This window comes from Musa acuminata, chromosome BXJ3-4, assembly GCF_036884655.1.
Source record: "Musa acuminata AAA Group cultivar baxijiao chromosome BXJ3-4, Cavendish_Baxijiao_AAA, whole genome shotgun sequence".
In the NCBI taxonomy this organism is placed as follows: domain Eukaryota; kingdom Viridiplantae; phylum Streptophyta; class Magnoliopsida; order Zingiberales; family Musaceae; genus Musa; species Musa acuminata.
Genome location: NC_088352.1, coordinates 46,303,932 through 46,331,081, shown reverse-complemented (window position 1 = coordinate 46,331,081; position 27,150 = coordinate 46,303,932). Strand labels below are relative to the sequence as shown.

The following is a 27,150-nucleotide window of genomic DNA, read 5'->3' as shown; positions in this document are numbered from 1 at the left end:
GAGATAGGGAGTCATCTGAGTTTGATTCGGCTCAACCCTCGATCGATTTCATAAATGATTCGAATTAGCCCACCAGTTAATTAACTAATCAACTGCATCCCACTGTAACTTAATCCAACTTCGCTTTTCTTAAAGTCATGCACTAAAAGGTGATTATGGGAAAACAATGGACACAAAATTAATGAGTGAGTGAGTGAGTGGTGAATAATCCATCATTAATTAAAATAATATATCAATGCCTTGAGAGGACATGAGGCTCGCTCCACCATATTGCCTCTCTCGCTCTCTCCTCTCATATTTCTTCGGTTCTTCTGCCCAATTGGTGTCTCTGGTGCCTTTTTCGCTGATGGGTCGGGTGACCTCGATGGCTGCCTCCTCTGAAACGTGAGTGGCGACTCTCCAATCTTCGCTTTTGGTTGAAACAGTGTGCCTTCTGTCTCTGTAGAGGATTCTTGCGACTGGTTTTTGCTGCGTCCGCGTTTTCTTGGTCTTGGGTGGATGTTTAGATGTTTGTGAGGTGTTTTGGGCATGGAACCGGCGAAAGATCCTCCTTTGATTCCTTTGGCTTCCGTGTTTTTGATCTTGGGATGGGTTTTCGTCGTAAACTTCAAATCTTGAAAGCTCCGGAGTGGAGTTGGATCTCTCGGTTATTAAGTTGAAACACGTTTACCGGAAAGTTTCGCAGCAGAAAGGGTAAAAGATGTAAAGATGGCTCCTTGAAACTGATCTCTCTTTGTTTCCGTTACCTCTGCGTCTTCCCTGCTTCTTTTTGCTCCTTTTCTCCGCCTTGTTTCTTTCTCGGTATCGGTGTTTGGCTACTTCGTATCGTTTTTGTGGGTTTAGGTTTGTGGCGTCGATTTGTTCATGTTTTTAGTTTTGCTTCTTTTCGTTCGTAATAGATAGAATTCACCACGTCGAGCTACCAACTGCAGGTAATGGAGTGAAAGCCCGGATGTGACAAGTGAGGAGCTGTTAGCTTTCTGATATAGCCGGAGTTGGACTTACCTGTTAAAGAAGAAAAAGGTTTGGGGCACAGATTCCTGATAATTTATGGTTTTGGAGTGATCAGAATGCAATCGTCGACGATCTTCAAGAATCATGGAGTTGGTCAGCTACTGGTTTCGCAGACGCCTCAGGCTCCATTGGTGCCTTATTGGGTTGGAACTCAACCTCTCCATGGGGAACCTCTCGGCCAGCTAAAGTCTGTTACAGGGGACCATATCAATGTGGAGGAGCAGCTACCTGTAGTGTCCCGACGAGTAAATCGTTTTGTAGTTGCAGGGCTTGGACCAGGGCTGGGGTTCGAAATCCCAGAGAAAGGGGGTAATAGTACTGCTAATTGCTCAAATTTCCCAGGTAATGTTTTGCCGTGCCATTTCCAGAAGTTGGCATTGTTTCAAGCCAAATTATTAATCTGTGGTCCTGGAATAAGGTTGGTTGTTCATGATTTCCTATAATCTCCTAAAACTAAATATTTTCTTCTTCCAAGCCTGTTCGGTACTACTGTTCTTGGTACTACTGTTCTAGCATTATTAATCGGCCCTGGAAAAATCTCCCATGCTTTGGTTTTCCTTCTTCAAGCAATGTTCGAGTGGAGACCTAAAGTATGTAAGTGGTTAGTGACATATTAGGTGACTCTGGTCATGATTCATGTGTAAAATTAGGAACAAAGAACATAGGAAAAGTTGGAAAGAGGGCAGCTTCAGCTGAATGTCTAACTTAAAAGCTTCTGTAAGATGACACATGAATGGACTTCCTTATTGGCATTATGACATCATCATGTTGATGCATTGACATTTTATCTCTTTGATGCAGGGCAAAGTAAGATATCGACTTTAGAGGAAAACAGGATCATTAGAACATGTAGTAATGAAATGGTTTACCGGAGTTTTGTTTTGAATTAATTTTTCTACCAACCCAGAACAACAAGAATTGGTGTTCTAAGAGCTGAAGATGAGCTTCTGCGCTGAACTTCAGAGAGATGTTGGAACTGTAGCAATGTTCTAGTAGCATATTAGTTGTCAGTATCACAACAATAAGTTGTAGGTTTAATTTATGCTTTTTTGGGCCCTATCTAACAACAATGAAACAAATTTGAAGAGAGAACAAACAAAGGAGAAAAATTAGAAGGGACAGAACTTGGTTCTGGTTCCTGGGAATCACACCTGGAAGTAGCTTTACCATAGTGATGATATCACACCACAACAATTACCTAAAAGTCCATTAGGTAATCTTTGTCAGAATGGAAAAGAACCGGCTCCTCAATAAATTTTAAATAGGCTAGTTTTATTAACTTGCCAAAAGAGTAATATTGACCATAAAACACTTGTATTAGAGACATAAATTTTAATAGTTGATTTATAATGACATAATCAATCAACTAAAAGATGCTAAGAATACAACAGAACAGCAATAATACAACTCAAGTAGAACATTTGTTTTGGCTTTTGAATGCTGCTAGGAATAAGCACAGATAGCATTCAAGAAATGTGAAAAATAAAAATGTATCGTCCAAATACTATTCTCGGACCAATAGAAATACATTTAATTTTTCTTTTATTCTCGCTGGTCAGAGACCTCTCATTATTGAAGCATGAAGAGCGAAGAAGTCTATTGGAGAAGATGAAAATAGATAGTTTCAAGTGGGAGAAGATGATTACTTGATAATGTTTTGGAATTTAGTGTCGCCTGATGTTGCTGGATACTGATGTTAGGGGTTTGCTAGGTTCTGAAAATATACAGTATGCTCTAATAAGCCCATAAGTTTGATACTCGGCTATCAGGAATTAATTGCCTCTCTGGTTAAAAGAAACAAGTTTACAGGGAAAATTCATTATTGTTAGTCTTCCTGCTGTGATCATTGCCCTTAGTGAAAGTTCTTAATAGCTTGTTTTCCTTGATAGTGCATTCATTTCAAAATCTCGTTGGTGCTACTAAGAGAAAATAAATTTAATTTTTATTAATATTTATTACTGATAATTTGGAGTACTTCATGATTAGGGAATTAATGTTTAGCTATAGTATATGTGGTGTTGCTTAAGTAGTAACTAATGGATGCTACTATAGTGCTATACATATGATGCACCGGTATGATGTCTGAACAAAATTACTTTGGGGAGTGCTATTGTAGATATTCCCAGAGCACAAGTGACAAAACAATAATAGAAAATTAATCAATGAAGAATAAAGAATGAACTCAATTTTAACAGTCAATTTTTAAACCAAAAAATAGGCATCCATATAAGTTGTCATTAGAAAATGTAAATTACAAATGTGAAGCAGCATAACTTTGGATAGTTATTGCCCCCTTATAGAAGCTTAAAGTACCATATACCAATCTCGTTATGTTCAACTCTAATTGCTAGAGCTGTGAAGGAACTTATGGTGTAGCCTTCGTACTATTTAGAAGTTTCTTTTGAGCTTCATAGTGTATGATATTTCTCTCTATTGATGGTTGTGTAACATGAATTTGACCACATGTTTTTGCATTATAGACCACAAGGACTTGGGAAAAGAGCAGAAGACTCAGCAATATTTTGCTCCCTTCTCTCTACAGTCATCATTACCTGAGAATCCAGGGCATTTCAAACAGGGACTTGGCCATTCTGTCGTAGGTTTTTCATTTTATGCTGTAGTTTTATGGAAAAAAAAATAGTTGCTTTGAGTTTGACTTATTAACTTTACAGTGACACACAGCTTTTTTGTTTTTCGTTGTATTTTTTTTTTAATATTGGAGTAGGTCTGTCCAAGTCATTCTTATGTTGACCAGTTCTACGGCTTGTATGCAACATATGGAGCAGCTCAAGCAATGGTTGGTTTCTCTTTTTCTTTTATGTTCTGAATGACAGTAATGATTTTGATTGTGGTCCTTCCTATTTTCTTTTCTTTGAGTCAGAGCAACTATTTTAACTGTATGAAATATGTCAATCAATCGCAGTGGTTCTACTGAAGCATTTCACAAGCTGAATCAACATCATTAATAACACTTTTTGATCTAGTAGATCTGGTATGGAACTCCTAAAATTAAATAATAATTCCGGAAGATAATATTTAATTCTTCTTCAATTGCTCATAGAAAATAAGTTCCTCTTTTGCATACATTGAGCTCAAACACTTTGCCTATGTGTTTAGTTGCTGTTGAAGGGAGCCACAGGATCACACATTCCTGGGTTATGCCATTGATGAGCTACAGTAAAATATTTGAGCCCAAGAACCTAAAATTCTTATTGAGATGGGATCGTGGTTTAATCTTTTTACATGGATGACTCGAGAACCTGTTACAATGATGAGCCTTGTTGTGGTCTTGCCTAGTCAACTAGCAGCGGAAACAAGATTCGAGCCTGTGACCCTGCAATATTCTGTCAAAGTCATCCTTACCAAACAAGCTAGTCAGCACCTTAAAAACTGATATTGGAAATTCTAAGACATGGTGGCTGATGTAGAAATGTAATAGAGGTCTATGTTTCTTGGAATCAACTTATTTTCCAAGAAAATAAGGAAAATATGTTACCTTATTTAGAATTTGGTAAGATATATTACTCAAGCCACTGACTTGGGGGCATTTATGTTTTACAGTTTAAAGCTTTACATTTTCATATGTTTAAAATGTTTTATTGGAATGTAAAAAAAAAAAAAAAAGAACCATGTTTACCTTTGTGAAACTAGAAGCAAAACATTAAATTAGACAAAAAAAAAAGGACTTGGACTCCATCTGTTCTTTTCCAGAAGGCTTATCACCAACCACTTTGCAGTAAATTTTTATCTGTACACAGTTCAAAAAATGGAAAGTTCAAGGAACAGAAACTTGTTACCTGGTGAATATACCGAATTCATAATTTCATGTTTTCCCCCCTGCACATCAATATGTTTGTGAATTGTTCCTGGTTTCCTTTTTCCAGCATGGGCGTGTGCTTTTACCAATGGATGCGACAACTGATGGACCAATCTATGTGAATGCAAAACAGTTCTACGCAATTCTTCGTCGCCGCAAAGCTCGTGCCAAGGCTGAGAAACAGAACAAATTGGTCAGAGTTAGGAAGGTATGCATTTACCATGCAACAGCTAATTGCTGATACTTTCCTCTGTGTTCTACAAGAGCAGTAACTAATATACTCTTTAAGCTATCTATTTTAGCAGACACCAGTCTTTTAAGTGCTCTGCTACTGTTATCAGATTTGAGTGCGCTTATTTGGTTTGCTTTTCTGCAGCCATATTTGCATGAATCACGCCACCTTCATGCGATGCGCCGAGTGAGGGGCCGTGGTGGTCGATTCTTGAACACAGAGAAGGTGAAAGACACAATGCCTCCTCGTCCTGCCATGTCTCCGAGTTCTGAAATCCTGCAGCATGACAATGTAAACCTGAAATCAGCCAGTGGCGGATCAGAGGTGACGAGCTTGTATGAACAGGAAAACATTGATCACTTCAGCATCATTGAGCGCCTGCATGCATCTGTTCTTCATCCTCTGTCAAATATGGTGAATGGAGGAGGACAAGGAAGTGGCGTCATCCATAACAACTGGGGTGCAGCAGCTGATGGCTGCTGTGATCTCCTCAAAGTCTGATGAGATGGATACTGGGAGGGTGGTCGAACGTTGAGAGCGGTGGCAGCACAACCTTTCGATTCCCCCTCCGAAACTTCATACAACCAGATGGAAGAGCTGGCCGCCTGTCAGATATGGCACAGGGTTTGATCTTACCATCATTTGGTTGTTCTCCGAAGGCAAATCATTCTTGGCTTATCTGCATTTGTGACTTCCAATCAGCTGATAGCTATATAAGTCGAGCCGTCTTAGATAGCGGTACTGATGATGGAAGTCCTCTAATGCACTGTAAAAATAGGACAGGGTTTGTGCGTCTTTGCGCAATATAAAGAATCAGAACCGTGTGTCGATCAAATAATTATGTGTCGTGGCTGTGACATTGTAAGGTACTGTTCTATATGTGAATGATTTCTTATTCTGGAGTTTTGTGATCTCCCACATAAGACTACTGAATCCATCGCTTCGTGATTGAGATAATGAATGCAGTCTCTTTGTACGTTGGTTCCTGTCGCAGGTTGCACCGTCGCTCACCCATCGTCCACGGCGAAGTCAGGCTCAGGAGGCTTCTGCAGCGCCACCAGCTCTCTCACGCTCTTGCTTCGCTGCCGGTGAAGCCCGCGAAGCGCGTTGGCCGCGAAGCGCGAGGCGTATATGGTCGCCCCGAGACTGGAGGACCAGCCGGCGTTGTCGTCCAGGTCCGCCATCTCCTCCCTGCGCCTCAGCTCCGCCGCCTTACGCTTGGAGTAGCGCCGCCACGCGGCCTGGATGAAGCAGGCCGCCCACGTACGCCACTGCTGCGAGTAGAACCGAAACGTGTGCTGGACCTGCCGGCTGTGGAGCCGCCGGAACTGGCTGGCCACGAACTTTAGCTCGTCGGCGAACAGCGCGAAGGCTTCCACCTCCGTCAGAGCCTTCACGGTCCGAGTGGAAGAGGGAAGATTGGCGCCGGACTTGGGATCCAGGGCCCAAGTCAGCAGTTCCTCGCCGCAGAAGTCTCCCTCCTTGAGTATGCTCCTGTTGAAGAAGCCACTTCTCCCGCCATCGGTGGTGATGCTCTCCAGGCGGCCTCGTATGATGAAGAGCATCTCGTCGACAGGATCGCCTTCTCTTACGATGTAGGTGTTCTCGGTGTACAGACTGGGCTTGAGTCTTTCGCATATGGCGTCGAGCAATCGCTCGTCCATGTTCGCGAACAGAGGCACCTGTCGCCGAAGAACGATAAGCACGACTTCACCCGCAAGACTAATGCGGAATGAGACGAACGTACCCTTCTGACCAAGCCGAGACAAAGGTGGCGCTTGATGTCTCGCCTGAGGTCCTTGGGGAGGGTCTGCACCAAGCTTTCCTCGTCCACCCCCCGCGTCTCCAGCCACTTGTACTGGTCGTACCGGCGGACGCGCTCCCGGAGATCTTGCGGCAGCAGGCGGTGGTGCATCCACTGCTCGGAGTCCCGCCTCTTCACTCTCATCTCCTCCAGCCGTATCGTCAGAGACTGAAGATAAGTCTGAAGCAACGACATGGAAAGACTCGAGCTCATGTTCATATAATGCAGCATACAGATTAAGAAATGGTATTTAGCTTACCTGCATGTTGCCGATGAGGAGGGCCATGAGAATGAGTCCAAATATAGCGAGGGCTATGGAGAAGATGACTTCTCCGGGATAAGTACTTGTCACCAGACCTTGGCCAAGGGTACTGTTGCATCCAGAACAACAACAAATGATCGATTAAGGTGGAATATCACAGGATTTAGGTGATAAATTCCATAGCCAAGAAGTCATAATTGTAATTTTGTATCCACAAATATCACAGCATCAATTTATAGGTGATTATGAATCTATCATATATCGAAAAGTTCCATGGATTGTTATGCACCTAATCTAAGAAGATTCATGCAGAGTGATCCTAATCAACTGACTCTCCATTTCTCATGCAATTTTTTAAAGAGTATCTTTCTAATAAAAGAGAATGTTAAATTACTTTTTTTTTTCAAGATGTTTTATTATAAATATTTAATTTATAATGGATGATCAATTTAGGAAGAAAATTTTACATGACAGCGATAAAAGGTAATTGAGTTCTCCAAAGTCAGGAATGTCAATAAGATCTGAGTTATGTATTGTCAATACACTAAGTTAGAGATAAGATTTTTGCAGTACTCATTAAAAGAGTAGCTCATCCCTTGACGATTCATCTAACACGAAACAAATAAACACAATATCTCAAATAAACAGTATGGAGTATGAAAGAGCAATCTCTCAAGCAATTTGAGGAACAAGCGAGATCAACAGTTATAGATAACATTCTCAGTTCATCAATTAGCTGAAGAGAAAAGAAGCATTACCTGAGGTTCTGCAGACCCCACCACAAACAATAGCAAAGTTTGGAGAAGAACTTGTTTGATGCAATGATTCCAGAAGTCAAGGCCTGTGTATAAATTCCAAAGTTGAATTCTGTATTGTCATCAGCTACTGAACAGTACTGCTCAAGAACTCCCGCACTGACATTTTGCCAGATATCATAGCCATCTAGATGTGCATTACCACAATATAAATATTTCACATTGCATCCGTCAAAATTCTTGCAAGCTAATTGCCAGCAATCATCATCGCGATCGACCGATAATAAGTACCAGAAAGCACCTACTATCTGCAAAACAAGCAACATCGATATTTCGATACTTCAATTCAACAACAACAATAACAGAATATCCCGACTATTTGAGGTCATTGAGCTAGAAATATCCTTAGTTTAGCCAAAAGCATTTGCATCTTTATATATAGTTTCTAGATTGAAAACATTGATACTTCAATGTGCACATAAATTTTCTTCACTTTATGCTTCGTTATCCATGAAGAGAGATGGAGGTCTAGGTAGGAATTGAGAAACTACACCCATCTGTAGAACATTAACCCTAATCTAGATAACCAAATTCAGATGTCATCCTAAAGAAATTCCATCTGCAAAGATGGTAGAGAAATTTATGGCAGAAAATATTGTCTTTAGTTCCAAAAAGCAGCAAAAAAAAAAAAGGAGCAATTAAAAGTTCAGCAGAGATGAAGTGGTACTTACATGACTAGCAAGCATATACCATAGCAAATAATAGGCTGCACCAGCCCAAGCAGTTTCGGCAAAGATGCCAGCAGTCCTTCTCAACTCTGCTGTCAAAGGAAAAGTTCTAACCAATCTTGGTATATACTGAAGCATGACAATGAAAAGCAATGAATTCTTGGTATCCAGCACATCAGAATCTGTCGATCTGTGAAGGAAACTCCAAACTACAAACTGAAGAAAATGTCGATAGATCAGTGGTGTGAATTCTAAATCAATATTAAGCTCTTTCTATCAGATTATGTTTATGTTCTGCTTCTGTAAATTGAAGGTTCAAATACAGAGTGGCGTATGCTCTCAGAAATCGAAGAGAAGCTGACCTGAGGGAGAGGTAACACCGCAAGGAAATCGATGATGAAGTATCGTCTCAGATACCGAATTGCTATCTGCGTAGGGTCAATCACAAGCTCGCCTCTACCAAAAACCCGGGACGACGGAGCGATGTACGCAGTGCGGAACTGAAGAGCCATTCGAATGAGGTAGAAGGCGTCGATCAGCGTCCGCAATGTGGTCGACGTGGCCGCTAACTTGCGGTCGATGCCAACGCAATTGGAATCTTGGTCGATGACAGGGAGATAGAAGAACAAGGGATCCACAGCTATGGAAAGAATGCATGATGCTACGAACAGCCTGTTCATTCGAAGAAGGAGCACATCCTGAGGATCAAAGATCTTCTTCTCGGTCGCCTTGAGTTCTTCGGAGAAAACTGCCCTAGAAACGCCGGACCGAAGGGATCGGCCGAGCGAAATAAGCCCTTCCGACCCCTTCTTCATCCCTTTCCTGAAAGATTTCGAGGGGTTATTGGATTTCCGGGCGGCCCCCTGGACGTGAAACCCACATTTGTTCATTCTTCCTGCATCAGAAGCAAAGGATAATCTCGGACTTGACTCCTCCAGCCTACACCAGAGATGCATGCGTGCTCAAGAACTCATCTCATTTTTTGGGGGATTCGATCGACAAGGGGAAGTGAAGTACTTAAACCTTACAAATTTCTCCTTCTGGCCCTCCATGTACTGTGCTTTGTAACTGCAATCGAACATCTTGCGCTGATAAATCACCTGAAAAATGTGAACAAAGCATCAAAATCACATCTTTCTTTCCTCCACCCACCCCCACCCCCAAATTCTACGAGAACAAAGGAAGACAATCGCAGTTCTTTTCGTTTTGCCCCCAATTCTTGCCTACGAACAAGCCAAATTGGATGAGAACAAAGAAACACACAAGCACTTGAGGTTCCCATTCTCTTGTTTTCGCGCCCGGGCCATCGATCTTGGATCAACCATAGAACAAGGGGATGAAAGTGAAGGGGGAATGTAGCGTGGGAGTTACCCTTTCCCTCGATTCTGCAGGAAGCGGATTTGTCTCTGCTTTGTTCCTCCTCCTTGCGGTGTTGATTTCGGATTCGTATGGAGGAAAAATAAGGCGAGAAAGCGAGCCTCTGCACGTCCCGCTCGTTTCACCATCCAACCGTCGTTCCGCCCGCCATTTCCTCCATCATGGGAATAACAATAACAATAACAATAACAATAATAATAATAATAATAATAATAATAATAATAATAATAATAATAATACAATAACAACAATAATAATAACTAAAATTTCAATATAAATGTCATTAATTATATATATAGTAATTTTCTTAGAAAATATATTATTTTCCAAATAATATCTTTAATTTGAAACATACTCAAAATACCTTTCATGTCAAAATTTTCTGTTAGTATTTTCACCTATTTTGAACTGTCACAATGTTATTTATAGTATTTTAATTGAGGTATTGAAAATACTATAAAACTGTTGAAAAACACTATAAGTGATATCATTTGGTCTCTTTAGTTGTCATTATTCATAAACCATTATGCTATCATATTTTTAGGTTTATAATTGGTTTAGTTGAGGTTAGGAATCCATTCGTTTCATAATATTTTTATTTTTATTGTGATTGCTAAAACATTATGATAAAGTAATTTTTATTTTATTTAGTTGATATTATTTCTAAACTATTATAAAAATCTATTTAAATTCTAATATGATGTATCAAATAATATTTAGTGTGTTTTGATTATATTTGGTTCATTTATTTAAATATGTTTTATAGTATTTTTGTTATGGTAACCAAAAACACTATAACAAACTAAAAAAATATCCTCAACTTTTTTAGAAGCAGTTTGAGTATTTTTAAATTAAGGATATTATTAAAAAAAAAGCTTAAAATGAGGGATAAATATATGATGAATTTATAAAAAAAAAATCACGATTTGATAATTTCTCATGTAACACCTCAACTTTAAAATTTTCTTACAAATTATTTTTTTTCAAAATGATCATTGTATCATGTTGACCATCACTCTCTACCTTATCGATTGCCCCCTCCACCTCGAACATACATCATAACTGTGCCCTTGCACGAGTTCGCAACATCGATCGCTCCCATTTCGTCCACGATGCGCCTAATCATCTTCGCTCGTAGGTTCATCCATACTTGTGGCAAACGATAGATGTGATTAAGATTGGCATGAGCGCTCATAATAACTTTTGGTTTTGATGACAGCATAAAGATTAGGACGAAGATTATACATGGAAGAAGAGGAGGCAACGATAACTTTGGGGGAGACAAGTAAACCGATCTTTTCGCACAACCAAAGTGATCTGTGAGATTATTTTAAATTAGGAGTACTATATGAGAAATTAACAAAGTTTTAAGCCATATATATATATGTATATATATAGTCCACATGGCCCAAGAAGCTCTATTCAAAAATGGTTTCAATACTAAAATTGGGCCTTGCTCTTGTAAGGCCCATATATATATATATATATATATATATATATATATATATATATATATATATATATATATATATATATAAGGACAAGGGATGTTATATATATATATATATATATATATATATATATATATATATATATATATATATATATATATATATATATATATAAAAGGACAAGGGATGTTATCATTGTATTCCTCATGCATTAGGACAAGGGATATTGTCATTGTATTCCTCATGCATTCATTTGTTGTAGTTTGGTTCATGGAAAGCGAGCAGAGTGGCTCCATATCAAGGCAACATGATAGAGCGCAAAGTTGAATGGCTTCTCCTCGCCATCATGAACACGAAGACAATGAAGGGTTGAACATACCTCAATCTTCTCTCTTCGAAGGCCCACCACCTCCAATCCACCTCCGACAACGCATGCAGCAAGTGGTGCAACGCCTCCTCCTCCTCCTCCCCCTCCTCTCGAAGAGCTAGAGCCCCACTCTTCTATTTCCAGGGACTGTGAACCGGTGCAGGATGCCAAGTAATCAATGCCGGCTTCACCAGTCTCAATGAAGTGGACTCATCATCTTGCAGGACTGACCATCACAAACTGTTGATATTAAAGGGAGGTTTGGGCGATGTGTTTTGACTATCCGAAAGTCGGAATGCAGGGATGTGACATGAGCAAGATGAGTTAAAGATGCAGAGTGCCGCTAGGTTTCATGGAAGTTGGCAAACACCAACCTTGTAGATTGCATTTGATCTCAGACAGGGATGTATCATTCCAGCCATTTCTCTCCTGTGTATTAGAACAGAGGCCAAAGGATTTGACATTGTAATAGTGCTCCAGTTGACCTATCCAGAGTGGAGGCACTCACGGATTCCTACATCCTACCCTGCTTTAAGTGCTCTCTCTCTCTCTCTTTCTCTCTCTGCTGTCCTGTTAGTCCTCTTGAACTGGGTTAACATGACAACAAGAGGTTGCAAGATTAAGATGAAGAGCTGTCGAATCCACCCAAGACATACTTCCCTCAAGACTTACGCTAAGTGGACTCGAGTTTGTGTGAGACTTGAGATGGCAAATTTGGTGTCGTCTCCACTGTTTGAACTGATAAAATATTAGAGAACACAATTTTGTAAGCATCCGAGTCAACAATCGCAGCCAAGAAAGGTGTCTCAGCATCTTGGACTGAGGACAAAATTAGGCAAGTTCTAGGACGTGAGGTGTTACGTCTCAGGTCACAGTCTCATGTCAAGTTCGGTGATGATACTTGGGAAAGTTCTCGAGGAAGAAGCAGGTTTTCTGGTGCTTACGGCAGGAGGAAATGATCAAAGAGAAGAGATAGAAGGAAGAGAAGGTCAGTTTCTCCATCTTTGTTTGCAATATAATGCTTGTAATTCTCGTCTTCTACATCCCTCTCGGTCAATACTGGATCCTCCTTAATATGATTTAGAGCAGCTAACTCAATGTTGTAGCAAGATCTTCTTCCATATTTGTCGTCTACATGCTGACAGACTCCACTATCCACGGCATGTGCTGTGATGTTGAAGTGACAGTAGCAGGAAAAAGGCAGGAAAACCAAACAGTAATCAACACTAACAATGGAATTGGCGAAGGTGAGGTCCGGAGAGGAAGAAAGGTGGATCGAAATGGGTAGTGACGATCTGTCTCATTTACTATCATGAGATTCCCGGAAGGACAGCAACAGAAGCCCTCCCACTTGGGCCTCACTGTCACTCTCCACAGCGGAAGACTGCATACACTTCCAGGGGCCTGGTGCTGTGTGGAGGTGAGCTCAGGGTGGTGGTGCCTTTGTTCCGGACTCCAACCATGCTCGTTGACTCTGGATCACCTCTTTGGTGCATCGGTGGTAGCCTCTCTGCCATCCCACTATAACATCACCACCTCCTCCTTCTCGCTCTCCAGAAACCCTTGCTACCCCTGAGGTGCAGCACTCCTTTCCTTGCCACCAATTACTGTTCCATGGCCTCCTCTTCCTTCTTCCACTCTCTTGTTTGCCTTCTTGGAGTTCATTACCTCTAGAACTAGCTACTAATCCCCGAAACTCCCGTTAAGTTTTCTTGGATTGCGCTGCTTTGGTAGTTTTGTTAAGATTCTGTTCCTTTTCAAGTCAATATGATATGCTTTTTCCAGATGTTGATTGCTTGTGCCTATTTAATTCCTTTCTCACAGCTTTCATGTTTGGATTAGCTGAGCTTGTTCTACTGTCTTCTATTTTTCCTACTAGTTAATGCATGAGCAAAGCCTAGCCTTAAAATGGTTGCCTCTGATGCCCGCACTTTCCACAAAGATTGATTCACTGACATAGTTATTGAGATCAAATAGGGGTTGCAAGGGTTGTAGATTGCACAAGAATGGCGTCCAAATGGCAGTTGTTCGCTGTCATTTCTTGCATTTTTGTTCTTGGCATGGCGCTGAGCGACCACGATGTTGATCTGCTCCTCGAGTTCAAGAACAATCTCATCGATGTAGATAACCGCCTTTCAGATTGGAACTCATCTGATCCGACTCCTTGCGACTGGAATGGAATCATTTGTCGCGATTCTGAGGTAACATCCATTAATCTTTACAAATTGGGCCTCCAAGGTTCCTTGTCTGCCAGTATTTGCCAACTCCATTACCTAACCAGCTTTAATGTGTCGTCAAACGTGATATCTGGGCTTATACCTAAAGAATTTGCCCAATGTAGAAGCTTAGAGGTTCTTGATCTCAGTACTAATACCTTACATGGAGAGATCCCCCAGGAGCTTTGTGCATTGTCTTCCCTTAGACAACTTTTCTTGAGTGAGAACTACCTGTCCGGTGAGATCTCGTCAAGCATTGGTAACTTGACGATGCTTGAGGAGCTCGTTATTTATAGTAACAACCTCACCGGCATGATTCCTCCATCGATTAAAATGCTGAAGAGTCTTCGGATCATTCGAGCTGGTCGGAATGACTTGACTGGTCCAGTGCCAGTGGAGATTTGTGAGTGCAGTAGCTTAGAGGTCTTAGCTTTTGCCCAAAATAAGTTGGAAGGGATTCTTCCTAAGGAGCTTGAAAGGTTAAAGAATCTTACGACTCTGGTTCTTTGGCAAAACCAGCTGTCTGGTGAAATCCCCCCTGAGCTAGGCAACTGCAGTAATCTAGAAATGATTGCTCTAAACAACAATGGTTTCACCGGAGATGTTCCAAAGGAACTTGGCAAACTGTCTTTGCTGAAAAAGCTGTATATTTATACAAATAGGCTGGATGGAACGATCCCTAAGGATCTAGGAAATTGCCAGAGTGCAGTCGAGATTGATCTTTCTGAGAACCGATTGACTGGAGTTATTCCTAAAGAGCTTGGTCGGATACAGACTCTTCGCTTGCTCTACCTGTTTGAGAACCTCCTGCAGGGCAGCATTCCCAGGGAGCTTGGCCAGTTGAGTCTTCTAAGGAAGATAGATTTGTCAATCAATAATTTGACAGGAACTATTCCTCTAGAATTTCAGAACCTCACTTCGTTGGAGAACCTTCTGCTCTTTGATAACAACCTTGAAGGATTTATTCCTCCACTGTTAGGGACCAATAGTAATCTCTCCGTTCTTGATTTATCAGACAACAAACTCACTGGCAGCATACCATGCCAACTCTGTAAATACCAGAAGTTGATCATTTTGAGCCTTGGGGCAAATAGGTTGTTCGGAAACATTCCTCATGGGGTCAAAACATGCATGTCGCTCATACAGCTAAGATTGGGAGGGAATCTGCTCACTGGAAGCCTTCCGGTGGAATTATCTGGGCTCCTGAATCTAACTTCTTTAGAGATGAATCAAAACCGGTTTTCTGGACCCATCACTCCAGAAATCGGCAAGCTGAAGAGCCTCGAAAGACTCCTCCTGTCTGATAATTATTTCATGGGTCAGATTACTCCTGAAATTGGACAGCTAACATCTCTTGTTAGCTTCAATATTTCCTCAAATCAGCTTTCAGGTGGTATACCTCATGAGCTGGCGAATTGTAAGAAGCTCCAAAGGCTTGATCTTAGCAGAAATCATTTCAGTGGAACTATCCCAGAAGAGATTGGTAATCTAGTCAATTTGGAGCTACTTTTGCTCTCTGATAACCATCTTAATGGAACAATCCCAGATGGTCTTGGGGGCCTTTATCGCCTCACTGAGCTGCAAATGGGTGGGAACAATTTGTCTGGTTGCATACCTGGTGAGCTGGGGCATCTTACTGCACTGCAAATTGCTCTCAATCTCAGTTACAATGCCCTCTCAGGAGAGATACCAGCCGATCTTGGGAACTTGCAAATGTTGGAGACATTGTACTTGAACAACAACCAGCTCGATGGTGAAGTACCTCCTTCATTTAGTAAGCTTTCCAGCCTTCTAGTCTGCAATCTTTCTTACAATTACCTCTTTGGTTCCTTGCCTGGTACTCCAATATTTAGAAGGATGGATGATAGTAACTTCTTTGGAAATTATGATCTGTGTGGTACTGATACAAAGGCATGCCAGCATACACCTGTGCCATTAAACATTGCAGAATCAGGTTGGGCAAAGAGAACGTCCAAGGAGAAAATAGTTAGCATCACTGCCGTGGTTGTGGGGTTGGTTTCTCTGGTTCTCACTATAGGGTTGTGTTGGTCTCTGAAGTACCGCATGCCTGTTCTCGTGAAAAGCGAAGATCATAAGCAGGGTGTTTCTGATCTCTATTACCTCCCAAAGGAAAGTATAACATATCAAGAACTTCTCACAGCTACTGACAATTTCTCAGACAGTGCTGTAATTGGAAGAGGTGCTTGTGGCACAGTTTACAAGGCCATAATGTCCGATGGGGGGATAATTGCAGTTAAGAAGCTGAAATCTCATGCAGAGTGTTCTAGCATTGACAGTAGCTTTCGAGCTGAGATATCTACCCTTGGAAATATTAGGCACCGTAACATTGTCAAGCTCTATGGTTTCTGCTATCATCAAGACTCAAATCTTATCCTCTATGAATATATGGCAAACGGCAGTCTTGGTGAACGGCTTCATGGTAACAACGAGACATGTTTACTTGATTGGAATACTCGCTACAGGATTGCTCTTGGAGCAGCTGAAGGCTTGCGTTATCTCCACTGCGACTGCAAACCTCAAATTATCCACCGAGATATAAAATCAAATAATATCCTTTTGGATGAGGCGATGGATGCTCATGTAGGAGATTTTGGCTTGGCAAAGTTAATAGACATTTCTCACTCCAAAACCATGTCTGCAGTTGCTGGTTCTTATGGGTACATTGCTCCAGGTGAGATTAAAGGATCATCATGTGAATTTTAGCTCTTTTGTATTTCTTTTCCTTAATGCAAGTATTTTTGTATGAGTACCTCCCATGAGCATAAAGTAAACCCTTCAAACAGCCTGATTTATATGATGAATGATATTGTTTCATAATTCACCTTTCTCATTTTTATTTGTTTACTTTTACTTTCAGGCATAAATTTCATTTCTTGTCATCAAGAGAATAATTGTTGTAAAGATTGTTATTTCTCTTTCCTTTGTCTGTTCGAGATTTTCATTTTTAACTCCAAAGGAACGTGTATCTTGGACATTCAAATAATTTATTGTTTTTGTTTTTTGTAATTTCATACATACCTAAAAGTTAAGGGGCATCCTCAAACAGTAAAGAGAGCTGAATAACAATATTTCTCTTAAGTCATGTTGTTGCTTTTTATCATACTGAAAACTTTACTGGGTTATTAGTGGAAGTTGATCATATGTGGCATTGAAGTACCAAGTGTAAGAGTTCAAATGCCAAGCAAAGCTTGGTGGAGAACCTCATGAAATAGCCATCTGGGTTAGATGGACAAGATGCGCATTGCCATATTAATTCTTTTAGATACTCCATGATCTGAATTATCTTTTAGGTGAGGTCTTCGAAATTAACTTTTATGAGCATTGCTTGTGTGAGTCCAGGTTAGCTTGCTATGTATGAAATCAACATCCTTCATGCATAGACTGATTTGTGTGTCTTTCTATGCTATAAATAGTTGATTCATGTAGTTATACTTTATTCAGATGAAATAAGGAGATAATGTGCTAAATACGTCAATTTAACTCAATCCTTTAAAATCTTAATTTAGTTTTGCTCAATAGACTACCTATATTATTCTAAGATTGTTACTGTCTTATGCTTGATCCAGAGTATGCTTTCACAATGAAAGTTACAGAAAAGTGTGACATCTATAGTTTTGGAGTTGTTCTTTTGGAATTGATCACTGGGCAATCTCCCATTCAGCCTCTAGACCAAGGAGGGGATCTGGTCAATTGGGTGAGGAGATCCATCCAAAATAGCATGCCAGCATCTAATGTGTTTGATTCCCGATTGGACCTTAGCTCAAAGGGCACAATCGAAGAGATGTGTTTGGTACTAAAAATTGCACTGTTCTGCACCAACAACTTGCCGATTGACAGGCCAACTATGAGAGAAGTCATATCTATGTTAATCGATGTAAGGGGATCGATAAGCATTTCTCCCTCGTTTCCATCATCAGAAACTCCTTTGGATGAAAATGAATCTTTGAAAGGTTAGAGAAACTACTCTTCTGTTGCTTATTAATTTCTTTTCCGTTGGACAATTATATTTAATACAATGCAGTAAAACACTTTGTGGTAACTATTTCTTAGCTAAGAAACAGATGCATTATTTTTAAAAAATAATTTTTAGACTTCTAATATAGTTCTTAAAAGTTAAAATTCCATATCATGCAATTTGAATGCCTTTCCGATACAGAAATAAGCAGATTAAATTATATTTTCTCATTATATGCCTTGTCCTCAAATGAATCTGTTGCAATGAAAGAGTAGTTTTGACATGACAATTTAAATCCATTAGCCACACAACTTCATTTTGTTCTTTCAGCAATTATTGCAGATTTCTAAACAGCTAATCCTCTCAAATATCTGAAACTCTATGGTCGATTCACTTTTATCTTAATTTTAGCCCCATGGAAATTTGACGGCCTTTTGACATACTTGGGGAATTTATCATTTCTTATTGCAGGACACAGTGAATCATGAGCAATATTAAGTGGCGGATAAGGTCTTCTCTTTTTTCTTTCTATGGGTAATACAGGTTGTTCTTTGTTTTATTTGCCGAAAAGCATTTCCATGTTCGTGTCGGGAGTAAGCATGCTTGCATCGATCGATGACAAGGCGGGTTTTTGTCACTGCAGGCAAATGTTGAATGCTATAGCGGTCACAACCTACATGTGTAGGAGAAGAATCTCTTCCAATAAATGTGTCCCAAGTCTTACTCTGTGGAACCCCTCCGGAAGTATTATGTTGCTCGAAACTTAGACGCCGAGAATTACTGGACAGAAGACCCCTCATATTAGATGAAGAGATACCGACATAAAGTTTGTCAAAGCAATTAATTGATCAACGTAGCAGGCCATTCCATTGCCTAACACTATATTTTCCTGCCTTTGAACTCTGGAGAAAGTCCTCTGATGCTCTATGTTTATGTAATTGTATGAGAAATAAGAGTTTGTAGTGCAATTGGATGTTACAGAGAAAATGGTGACATTGGTATCAGTTGGCCTTTAACTATTACTGTGATGAAGAAACATATATGATTGATGTGAAATTTTGCACTTAGTCTGAAGGCCATATGTGTTTGAGATGTATTTGGGAAATGATCCGATGCTTCGATCGGTGCGGGGGGTCAATTTTTATACTTGATCGGTCGAGAGTATTCTTTGTAACGGTCTCAATGTCTAATATTTTTTTTTGATGTTTTTATCCATATGGGTGATAAAAAGAGGACAAGCCTAAATCTGAACGTTCTCCGGTGGACTGTAAGCTTATAACACCCTCCCCCCTGTTGAGCTGCATTCATGCACAGCATTGTTGGCATTCATCTCATTATGGCTTCTATTTGGGTGGGTGAGTTTGAGAATGCTGAGTATGGAATGCTATAAAACCTTCTTTTATTTCTCTGATTCCTATTTTGAGAATGCTGAGTTTGATTTATTTGGACATATTGCAATATGGGCTTAAATGGCCCAATTCTGTAAGGCCCACAAACATCGAGCCTATAATTCTATTCTACAGGCCAAACACGGAGGGAACGGACTCGGACTCCGTCGTCCATGGCGACGGCGGTTCGGTGGCCGCGAGTGCTCACGCCGAGCTACCTGGCGCAGCTCATGCGGCGGCAGAAGGACCCCGCTGCCGCGCTCCGCCTCTTCGATGAGGCCCCTCTCCGTTACCCTTCCTACCGCCACAACTCCCTCGTCTACTCCGCCGCCCTCGACTCCCTCCTCTCCGTCGACCCTCTCCCCGTCCCCGCCCTCTCCGACCTCCTCTCCCGCCTCGCGCTCCGCGACTCCTGCCCCGCCCCCGACCTCCTCTTCGCCCGCGCCATACGCTCCCTTTCCGGCGACCCCTCCGCGGCCCTCTCGCTCTTCCTTCGCCTCCTCCCCCGCTCCAACTCTCCCTCGTGGTCCCTCTCCTTCCACGCCCTCCTCCGGCTCCTCCTTGCCCACGGCCACCTCTCCCTCGCCGTCCGCCTCTTCTCCAGCTGCGCCGGGCGCCGTGAGGTGCGCCTCGGGCCCCCCGCTCTTAACCTCCTCGTCGATGCCCTCTGCCGCGACGGTCGCCCCGACGCCGCCGCCCAGGCCTTCGCTGCCTTCAGCGACCTCTGCTGCTACCCCGACCGCGACACCTATCGCAACCTTATGCGCGGCCTCTGCGACGCCGGTCGCCTCGATGACGCCATCCACCTGCTCCGGTCCATGCTATGGCGGATTTCACAGAAGGGCTGCGACGCCGACGTCGTCGTTTATAGGACGCTTCTCGAGGCGCTGTGCCAGAACGGACGTACTGCGGAGGCCGAGGAGATTCTCGCCAGGGTGCTTAAGAAGGGGCTCAGGTCCTCGAAACGCCGGCGGACATTCTGCGGCCCGGTGCTCCAAGGTTTGACCGTGGAGGAGGCCAAGAAGGTCATTGACGAGGCACTGGTGGTAAGAGGAGTGAAGAGCCTGGCGAGCTACCAAGCAATGCTGAAGGACTTGTACGCGGAAGGGAATTTCGACGATGCACAGCAGATGTTCGATGAAATGATTGAGAGTGGGTTTCGACCACCGGTGTCCATCTTTGAAAACAAGATCAGTGCCTTGTGCCAGGAAGGGAGGGCGGATGACAGTGTGAGGGTGCTAGAAAAGGAGATGCCAGGCAAGGATTGTGTTCCTACTGTTAGAACTTATAATCTAGTGATGGAAGGACTGTGTAAGGAGGGGAAGTCGATGAGGGCAGTGGAGTATTTGGACAAGATGGATAAACAGGTGGGTTGTGTAGCCCAGAAAGAGACATTTGAAATCTTGGTCGATGGCTTGCACGCAGAATGCCGGCATCTTGAGGCAGCCCAGGTTTTGGAGAGGATGCTTAGGAGGAGGTATCGGCCTAACAGAGCAGTTTTTAGCAGTGTAATTCAGGGGCTCTGTTCAATTGTCAGGAGATATGAAGCCACATTGTGGTTAGAGGAAATGATCAGCCATGGCGAGATCCCTGAAGCTGAAGTATGGGCCTCATTGGCCTCCATGGTTTGTTTCAGTGACTTGACAGAATCTTTACTTCTGGAGGTCTTGGAACATAAGCATGATGCAGGTTGAGTGGCATTCATAACAACTGGTGCTTTCAGGGTCTTGCTTTGGTATGTGCTCAGACTCCATCTCTCCTAGTATGAATGAAAGACTTTGTTCAGTATACAGTGGTTAAGGGCTATTTGTTCGATGCAAAAGGTGACTAGAAGATGCATGTCTGCATGATGTAGATTTCGCAGAATCAATAGCACATCGAATTATTTTGGAGTTGGAAAATATTGATTCAAATGTTTAATCAGTTTAGCAATAATATACTAAATAATGGTTCTTATCATCATAATATGAGTAATATATTGAGCAGGGATGATTGATGGATGGAGAGTGGTTGCTGTATAGATTGATGATTAAGGAACACAGTGGCCCATAACTGTTATACTATGATATTATATATGTTTCAGGTGTTTAATGGCTGTTATTTAAATTTTTCCGAGAACTGCTTGAACCTCTGCATTTATCTTTTCCAACTACAGTTTTAAGAAAATGATGTACCTAGTGCATCAGGCTCCCACCAATGTAGGTTTGGAGAGGGTCAATATACGTAGTCTTACCTTAAATATTTTAAAGAGACAGTTTCCGTGACTCAAACCCTGATCTCTCAAATCGTAAAGGAATAATCTTATTATTGTACCAAGGCCCACTCTCATTTATGTCAAAGTGGCTTTACTTTTCTATTTTAGAATTTTGATTAATGATCTTTATTGAGAAATACTTTTCACCTGTCATTGATTCAAGTCCTCGGTTTGGGCTTTGGCGAATTTTTGGTGCATGTTCTTAAGGTCAATCGTCAGCAACATAAACAATATAAATCCACTTCCAGGTAAGTTGGCAATCCAAATGTTCCCCATGCATTGCTAGGGTTCACAGATTGAGTTGCATATTCATGTCAAAGCTAAGTGTATTTATTGAACCATCTGTATTACAATTTTAATCAAATTTTAGATCCAATTCATCTGTTATTGACAACTTGCATTGGTATGTGTCCTCTTATAGGCATGAGACAGAAGATTTGTGAGAAGACCGCTTGGATATGCCTCCTATGACATGATCTGAATTGGTATGCTAATCTATTGTAAACATGTTAGCTACTTTGAAGTGAAAAAGGTTAATGCTTTGCATCACAAAATATCTCTCATTATGCCAGCACATGAAGTTACCTGTTCTGTATATCTTCATTGGTTACTGTAATGACTAAACTATTTCCATTATGAAGTAATGACTTTAGTCCATTATTGCAGCATTTATACTTTTGCAATTTGAAGATAAGTAATAGAAGATGGCTCAGAGAAAAATTTTATAGGCATGGTTAAGTTGGTGATAGTGTTGAGATTGAAGACATGCTTTGCAGTAAATAATGGGGTATCTACAGGACATAGATGAAGCAGTGTTGAGGTTGAAGACATGCTTTGCAGTAAATAATGGGATATCTACAGGACATAGATGAAGCAGATATGGTCAAGGTTATGCTCTCCCATTTTAAGGTTAAATTCTTCATTATGTGACAAGGATAAGATATCATTTTGTGGTGTTTATTATCTGCCTTATAAAATATTTCAAAAAGAAGAGCTTGATGGAGGATTGAAAGGGGAGTATATCTAGAAGTCATCAAGCATCTCAGGTGGATGCTGCTGTCATTGAAGTATCTCCTACTTCTCAGACACTTAAGCAGGTTGTGTCCTTCCCATCATTAAAAGTCCATTAATACATGGTTTTCATGTGACCCTAAAAAGTTTAGTGCTTAATCATCCAGCAAAGCAAATAATCTTTATCTACACTGTCACTTTTGTTCTTTCTTTATGCCAACAGAAATGTATAAGTTTATCTTTCTGGTCTTGGTCAATCATTGTATACTATTGCCGTAATTTCACATTTAAGAGCTCCTGATAATTGTATTAACACTGACATTTATGACTTTTATCTCTAGATTTGAAGTTTCTACCAAATCACTCTCTTGTAATTGAAAATAGGCACATTTCTGTCTGCCAAAACTATGAAAGTTCATCTGTTAAAGATCTGTATGAAGAATGGTGCTTTGAAAGAGAGAACATTTCACCCTATGTTGTGTCATCTGAATGAAACAAGGACATAACCTTGGTTGCAATACAACTGTCTTCTGGTTGAAAGCAACTGGTTTTCTTTGGAGAAATACTTGAAAATAACACTTGATGCTCTCAACATTGAATTCTCATGTTCATTTTTCAGCAGAAACTGTGCTTGATCATGTCATGGATGCACAAGATGTCATGGCAAGGATATCAGGTAAGGGAACCGAAACTTACACTTGCAATTCATATATATATCTTCAATTTCATGTATCTATCAACTGGATGACTACAGATGTCTGCCTCCGACGTCGCAGAAGCATGCAAGAAGCGTTAATGGCGGTGACACCATGCTGTAGTGAGAGATAAGCTAGACGAAGTCAGTCATCATACACAAATGAACAAGGAGCGTTTACCTCTCACGTAAGAGGTCCACAAACTCTGTTGCATCTTTCATCCACCTGCTCTATCGATCGACAGCTCCACAAAGAAACAGCTCTTCCGCCATGTGATCCTCTCGTCAGCTGTCGACCAACTCGGGCAAGCAGCCATTTTTACTGTTCTAAGCCTGGTCGCGTCCAAATCTATACCGCGGAGATCAGTCTATAAGAAACCCTTTCCTTCCTTCGACGTTGCAGTACCAGAGAGCACAGTATCGCGTAGGAGCTAAAGCCAGCCAGAGAAAGAGGAGGATGGGGAGGGTGATAGCTGGCCTTCTCCTGGTTCTCGCCGTCGCCCACCTGGTGGTGGAGCCGGCCGGGGCCATCACCTGCCAAGACGTGAGCTCCACCATCGGCTCCTGCGTCGCCTACGTGACGGGGAAGCAGCCACGCCCGACGGCGGCTTGCTGCGCCGGCGTCCGCAGGCTGCACTCTCTGGCGTCGACCACCGCCGCTCGGCGGACCGCCTGCAACTGCCTGAAGTCGAGGGAGGGGCGCATCAAGAACATCAGAGACCAGAACTTGAGCGCCCTCCCCGGCCTCTGCTCCGTGTCTCTTGCCTTCCGCCTCAGCACGAGGACCAACTGCAACTCGTGAGACTTGCTCTCTCATTTCATGCTCGTCTTCTCCTCCTGCTCACCACTGCATCCATCATCTGTTGACTTGTGCTCTTTCTCTTCATGCAGAATCCCATAGATTCCACGATGGAGTACAGAAATAAATGGAGGAGCAGTTCCGCCATTGCTACCTTCAGTTTGCTACTGTGTCTGATCCATGTAGGTTAGTAGAGTTCTTGTGATGAAATAAGACCAAGGTAGGGGTTACCTTGACATCATCCTGGTAGGAGGGTTCTCCTGTATCTGAGCTGAGACACACATGAACTTTGGCAGATTGGTGCTTGTGACATGGTGACTAGAAAAATACATGCAGGTTTTGGCTGCAAATGCTCAGCTTATGTCTTTATCATCATCCAAGGTTTTAATTCTTATAAATACTGACTCACATGAAATAAGTATTTGAAACCATTTCAGCATCACCACAAAAAAATCTGAAGATCAAATAATTATTTTATTCTTCCTAAAGTTTCTATAATGCAAAAAAACTATTTAGATTCATTAGAGAACAAATTTATATTAATACCTTCAATGACAGATACAACTTTCTAAGAGGGTCTCCACTTAGGAAGAAAACCATTTTTATGACAACATACTTAATACTGTAACTTAGCATTTTCCCTATATATATATATATATATATATATATATATATATATATACACACACACACACACACACACACACACACACATATATATATATATGTTGATTTAAAAGCAAAAAATAGAATTTTAAATATCTGATATATATTTGTGGCATATTTGCCACAATTTAAACTTCTGTTCCATTAATTTTGTTTGGAATAGCCAGTTTGGGCCTCAGTGGAACAAACACCCAAGTGACATCTAATTAATTAGAATTCAGTAGGTCAGTGCAAGATTACAGGAAGATGGTTTGTGTTTCTTTTTATGTTAGAAAGAAATTGGAAGATGAAAACTTTAGCTTGCATGATTTGTACCTCCATTTCAACTGGAAAATAAAAACATGTATATGAAATTTTCTTAGCTGAACTTCAAAGATGCAGATTCTCTGATGATCCATACATAGATGGAGATGCAAATGTCCACTACAATCTTGATGGAAGGGTGACCATTGAACTCTTCCTCTCCCTGTGATTTAATGGGTCAAGGTTGGGCAATGATGGCTCTCCAAGTACTTGCATGTTTCCATCATCATCAGAACTCAAACAATATCTACATCAGTGTCTCTTTCATTGAGTTCCAATTTCAGCATTTGCTCATCTGCCATTGGCAAGAAACTACATCCCCATTCACTTAGTGATTATATAAGTTTCGATCATGTTCGTCAAAAAATTACTCACAATACGACCGGATAAGGATCCTTCTGCGTGCATGAAAATGTGTTCTTTTTCTGTGTGCCATTTAAATATTAACTGTGTTGTTCTTCTGCTTAAATATGTTTCTCTCAAGCTTTTTGGCTCACTCTCTTTGACATCATATGAATGCAGCCAAAGGGATGGGAATGGCACACATCAGACAGATATGATTACATGTTGTTGTGACACACTGGAAACACAATTAGAATTGAGGCTTTAAGGGACAATGACTGATTGACTGTATAAAATCTATTGCATCCCATATAAATTAAAGGATTGCACCTCTTCAATCGTGGGGTTGTTCCTTATCTCTCCCCTCTATTCCAAGTTTCTTGCCTCCCATGCTCTTAGGAGTAGTGCATGTCCTTTCGGAATAGCAATCACTGTCATGTTCTCTCCTTAAGACACAATCATCATGTCCTTAACTTGATGATTGTCTCTTAATCTTGTATGATGATGCATGCATGCAGCTAACAAAATCTTGAAAGTTGAGAGAGAGAGAGAGAGAGAGAGAGAGAGAGAGTTAAAGAAAGAATTCAAACAATTTGAATGATGAAGAATGCAAGCAGATACAATCTACCAACAAAATCCTCTAGTTATTATCAGAAGCACTCCTGTTGGATCTCTAATCATGAATGCATGCTTGCAATAAACTCTCCATGGTTGAGGTTAATCATAATTGCATGCAAACTTGATCGATTCATCTCAACCAAGTCCATCATTAATGAACACTGCAAGGCCAGTGAACCACTGTTCATGGCATTTGCAGTTGAGTTCTCGGAGGAACACATGCATGGTGGATCACGGCCGGCGGTAACCACCCGCCACCACCACCACCCAAACGGGTGGTCCTGGACCCCATGGGCTTGCTCTCGCTTCCCCCACCCCTAACAAAGTTGTGGGGGGAAGCATGCCTCTGATGGAATGCCAAGAACAGGCCACCTTATCCGGTGCACTCCTCTCCTTTTGTGAAAGAAAAAGGAGGGGGGAGGAGACAAGGGAGAGGAGGCCTGAGAAAAGTGGCATCGCCTCTCATCATGTCGCAAAGGAGACAGGAAGACACCCTATGCAAACCCCTGTGGCCATTGACTCTCCCTCAACCCATCATGACCCCATTACTTTGCTTGCTGTTATAGTTGGAACTTGGAACTCATGCCTCAGAAGAGTTGGGTAGATTGCTCTCTTCTTCTTCTCCTTCTTCTTGGGATACGTTTTAGATGGACGATAAAAGCTGAATCCCACATACGCATGTCAACCTCTGCAATCCAAAAAGCTGAGTGCTTCTGCTCTTCCACAACCATCTCACGCATTCTTTCTCTTTAGTGAACAAAGCTTATGACAAGCTTGGGAGTGAAGGGAAGGGTGTCACCAACACCGCAAGTATAAGAAAGTGAGTGATGGTGTTGGTGTACCTCTGGCCACAAAAAGTAGCTTTAAGAACCCTAGGGTTAGGGTTTTAAGGTTTTGGCAGTACACCACCAGCTCAAATTTGTTGGGGTTTTACTCCATCCTATGCTACTTTGGGATGTGTTCTTCCATTGTCATGGCTTGGATGACATTGTTCTCTTGCACTTTAAGGAATTATAAGTTTCTGATTTGTACTTAGATGTGGGAGAAAATAAGGTATTATTTTATGATCTAATTGA

General features: G+C 41.4%; 4 protein-coding genes across 26 annotated transcripts; 3 read left to right on the top strand and 1 right to left on the bottom strand.

Moving 5' to 3' along the window:
* The first annotated feature begins 269 nt into the window (after positions 1-269).
* On the top strand, positions 270-6,186 carry LOC135581164 (nuclear transcription factor Y subunit A-10-like). Of its 3 annotated transcripts, XR_010495560.1 has the most exons (7): positions 270-384; positions 933-1,356; positions 3,495-3,610; positions 3,740-3,811; positions 4,899-5,039; positions 5,208-5,929; positions 6,058-6,186. XR_010495560.1 is itself a non-coding variant. In XM_065146019.1 (6 exons), the coding sequence occupies exons 2-6, from the start codon at positions 1,071-1,073 to the stop codon at positions 5,562-5,564; spliced, it is 972 nt and encodes a 323-aa protein (XP_065002091.1). In that variant the 5' UTR covers positions 270-384; positions 933-1,070; the 3' UTR covers positions 5,565-5,965. The 3 variants fall into 3 exon arrangements, 2 of the variants coding, with proteins under 2 accessions (XP_065002091.1, XP_065002092.1); XM_065146019.1 differs by lacking the exon at positions 6,058-6,186 and having other exon boundaries at positions 5,208-5,965; XM_065146020.1 differs by lacking the exons at positions 270-384; positions 6,058-6,186 and adding an exon at positions 440-693 and having other exon boundaries at positions 5,208-5,965.
* LOC135635143 (probable cyclic nucleotide-gated ion channel 5) lies at positions 5,872-10,126 on the bottom strand. 3 transcript variants are annotated; one of them, XM_065146016.1, is made up of 8 exons: positions 9,984-10,126; positions 9,636-9,712; positions 8,975-9,551; positions 8,616-8,828; positions 7,888-8,192; positions 7,127-7,238; positions 6,811-7,047; positions 5,872-6,745 (listed from the first exon to the last, which is right to left on the bottom strand). In XM_065146016.1, exons 2-8 carry the CDS (start codon positions 9,692-9,694, stop codon positions 6,071-6,073), a joined length of 2,178 nt encoding a protein of 725 aa, XP_065002088.1. In that variant the 5' UTR covers positions 9,695-9,712; positions 9,984-10,126; the 3' UTR covers positions 5,872-6,070. The 3 variants fall into 3 exon arrangements, with proteins under 3 accessions (XP_065002088.1, XP_065002090.1, XP_065002089.1); XM_065146018.1 differs by having other exon boundaries at positions 8,975-9,507; XM_065146017.1 differs by having other exon boundaries at positions 9,641-9,712.
* Positions 10,127-12,709: 2,583 nt separating this feature from the next.
* Positions 12,710-19,073, top strand: LOC103982498 (leucine-rich repeat receptor-like serine/threonine-protein kinase At1g17230). 4 transcript variants are annotated; one of them, XM_065148476.1, is made up of 4 exons: positions 12,710-12,795; positions 12,989-16,715; positions 17,611-17,994; positions 18,471-19,073. In XM_065148476.1, exons 2-4 carry the CDS (start codon positions 13,814-13,816, stop codon positions 18,485-18,487), a joined length of 3,303 nt encoding a protein of 1,100 aa, XP_065004548.1. In that variant the 5' UTR covers positions 12,710-12,795; positions 12,989-13,813; the 3' UTR covers positions 18,488-19,073. The 4 variants fall into 4 exon arrangements, 3 of the variants coding, with proteins under 3 accessions (XP_065004548.1, XP_065004551.1, XP_065004550.1); XR_001977513.2 differs by having other exon boundaries at positions 12,713-16,715; positions 18,471-18,542; positions 18,643-19,073; XM_065148479.1 differs by having other exon boundaries at positions 12,713-16,715; positions 18,471-18,509; positions 18,643-19,073.
* A 432-nt stretch (positions 19,074-19,505) lies between these two features.
* On the top strand, positions 19,506-23,805 carry LOC135636617 (pentatricopeptide repeat-containing protein At1g05600-like). 16 transcript variants are annotated; one of them, XR_010495964.1, is made up of 6 exons: positions 19,506-21,122; positions 22,063-22,126; positions 22,308-22,529; positions 22,634-22,738; positions 23,272-23,328; positions 23,407-23,805. XR_010495964.1 is itself a non-coding variant. In XM_065148480.1 (2 exons), exon 1 carries the CDS (start codon positions 19,561-19,563, stop codon positions 21,079-21,081), a length of 1,521 nt encoding a protein of 506 aa, XP_065004552.1. In that variant the 5' UTR covers positions 19,506-19,560; the 3' UTR covers positions 21,082-21,122; positions 22,063-22,298. The 16 variants fall into 16 exon arrangements, 1 of the variants encoding a protein (XP_065004552.1); XR_010495972.1 differs by lacking the exon at positions 22,634-22,738 and having other exon boundaries at positions 23,275-23,328; positions 23,429-23,805; XR_010495966.1 differs by lacking the exon at positions 22,634-22,738 and having other exon boundaries at positions 23,275-23,328.
* The last annotated feature ends 3,345 nt before the right edge of the window (positions 23,806-27,150 follow it).

Excerpts from the sequence above, each read along its gene's own strand:
- LOC135636617 (XM_065148480.1), top strand. The coding sequence starts at position 19,561 with ATGGCGACGGCGGTTCGGTGGCCGCGAGTGCTCACGCCGAGCTACCTG.
- LOC135581164 (XM_065146019.1), top strand. The coding sequence starts at position 1,071 with ATGCAATCGTCGACGATCTTCAAGAATCATGGAGTTGGTCAGCTACTG. Across the intron at positions 1,357-3,494 it reads TAATTGCTCAAATTTCCCAG|ACCACAAGGACTTGGGAAAA; the intron begins GTAATGTTTTGC and ends TTTGCATTATAG. Across the intron at positions 3,812-4,898 it reads ATGGAGCAGCTCAAGCAATG|CATGGGCGTGTGCTTTTACC; the intron begins GTTGGTTTCTCT and ends TCCTTTTTCCAG.
- LOC135635143 (XM_065146016.1), bottom strand. The coding sequence starts at position 9,694 with ATGTTCGATTGCAGTTACAAAGCACAGTACATGGAGGGCCAGAAGGAG. Across the intron at positions 8,829-8,974 it reads CGGTGTTACCTCTCCCTCAG|TTTGTAGTTTGGAGTTTCCT; the intron begins GTCAGCTTCTCT and ends CATTTTCTTCAG. Across the intron at positions 6,746-6,810 it reads GTCTCGGCTTGGTCAGAAGG|GTGCCTCTGTTCGCGAACAT; the intron begins GTACGTTCGTCT and ends CTTCGGCGACAG.
- LOC103982498 (XM_065148476.1), top strand. The coding sequence starts at position 13,814 with ATGGCGTCCAAATGGCAGTTGTTCGCTGTCATTTCTTGCATTTTTGTT. Across the intron at positions 16,716-17,610 it reads TTATGGGTACATTGCTCCAG|AGTATGCTTTCACAATGAAA; the intron begins GTGAGATTAAAG and ends TGCTTGATCCAG.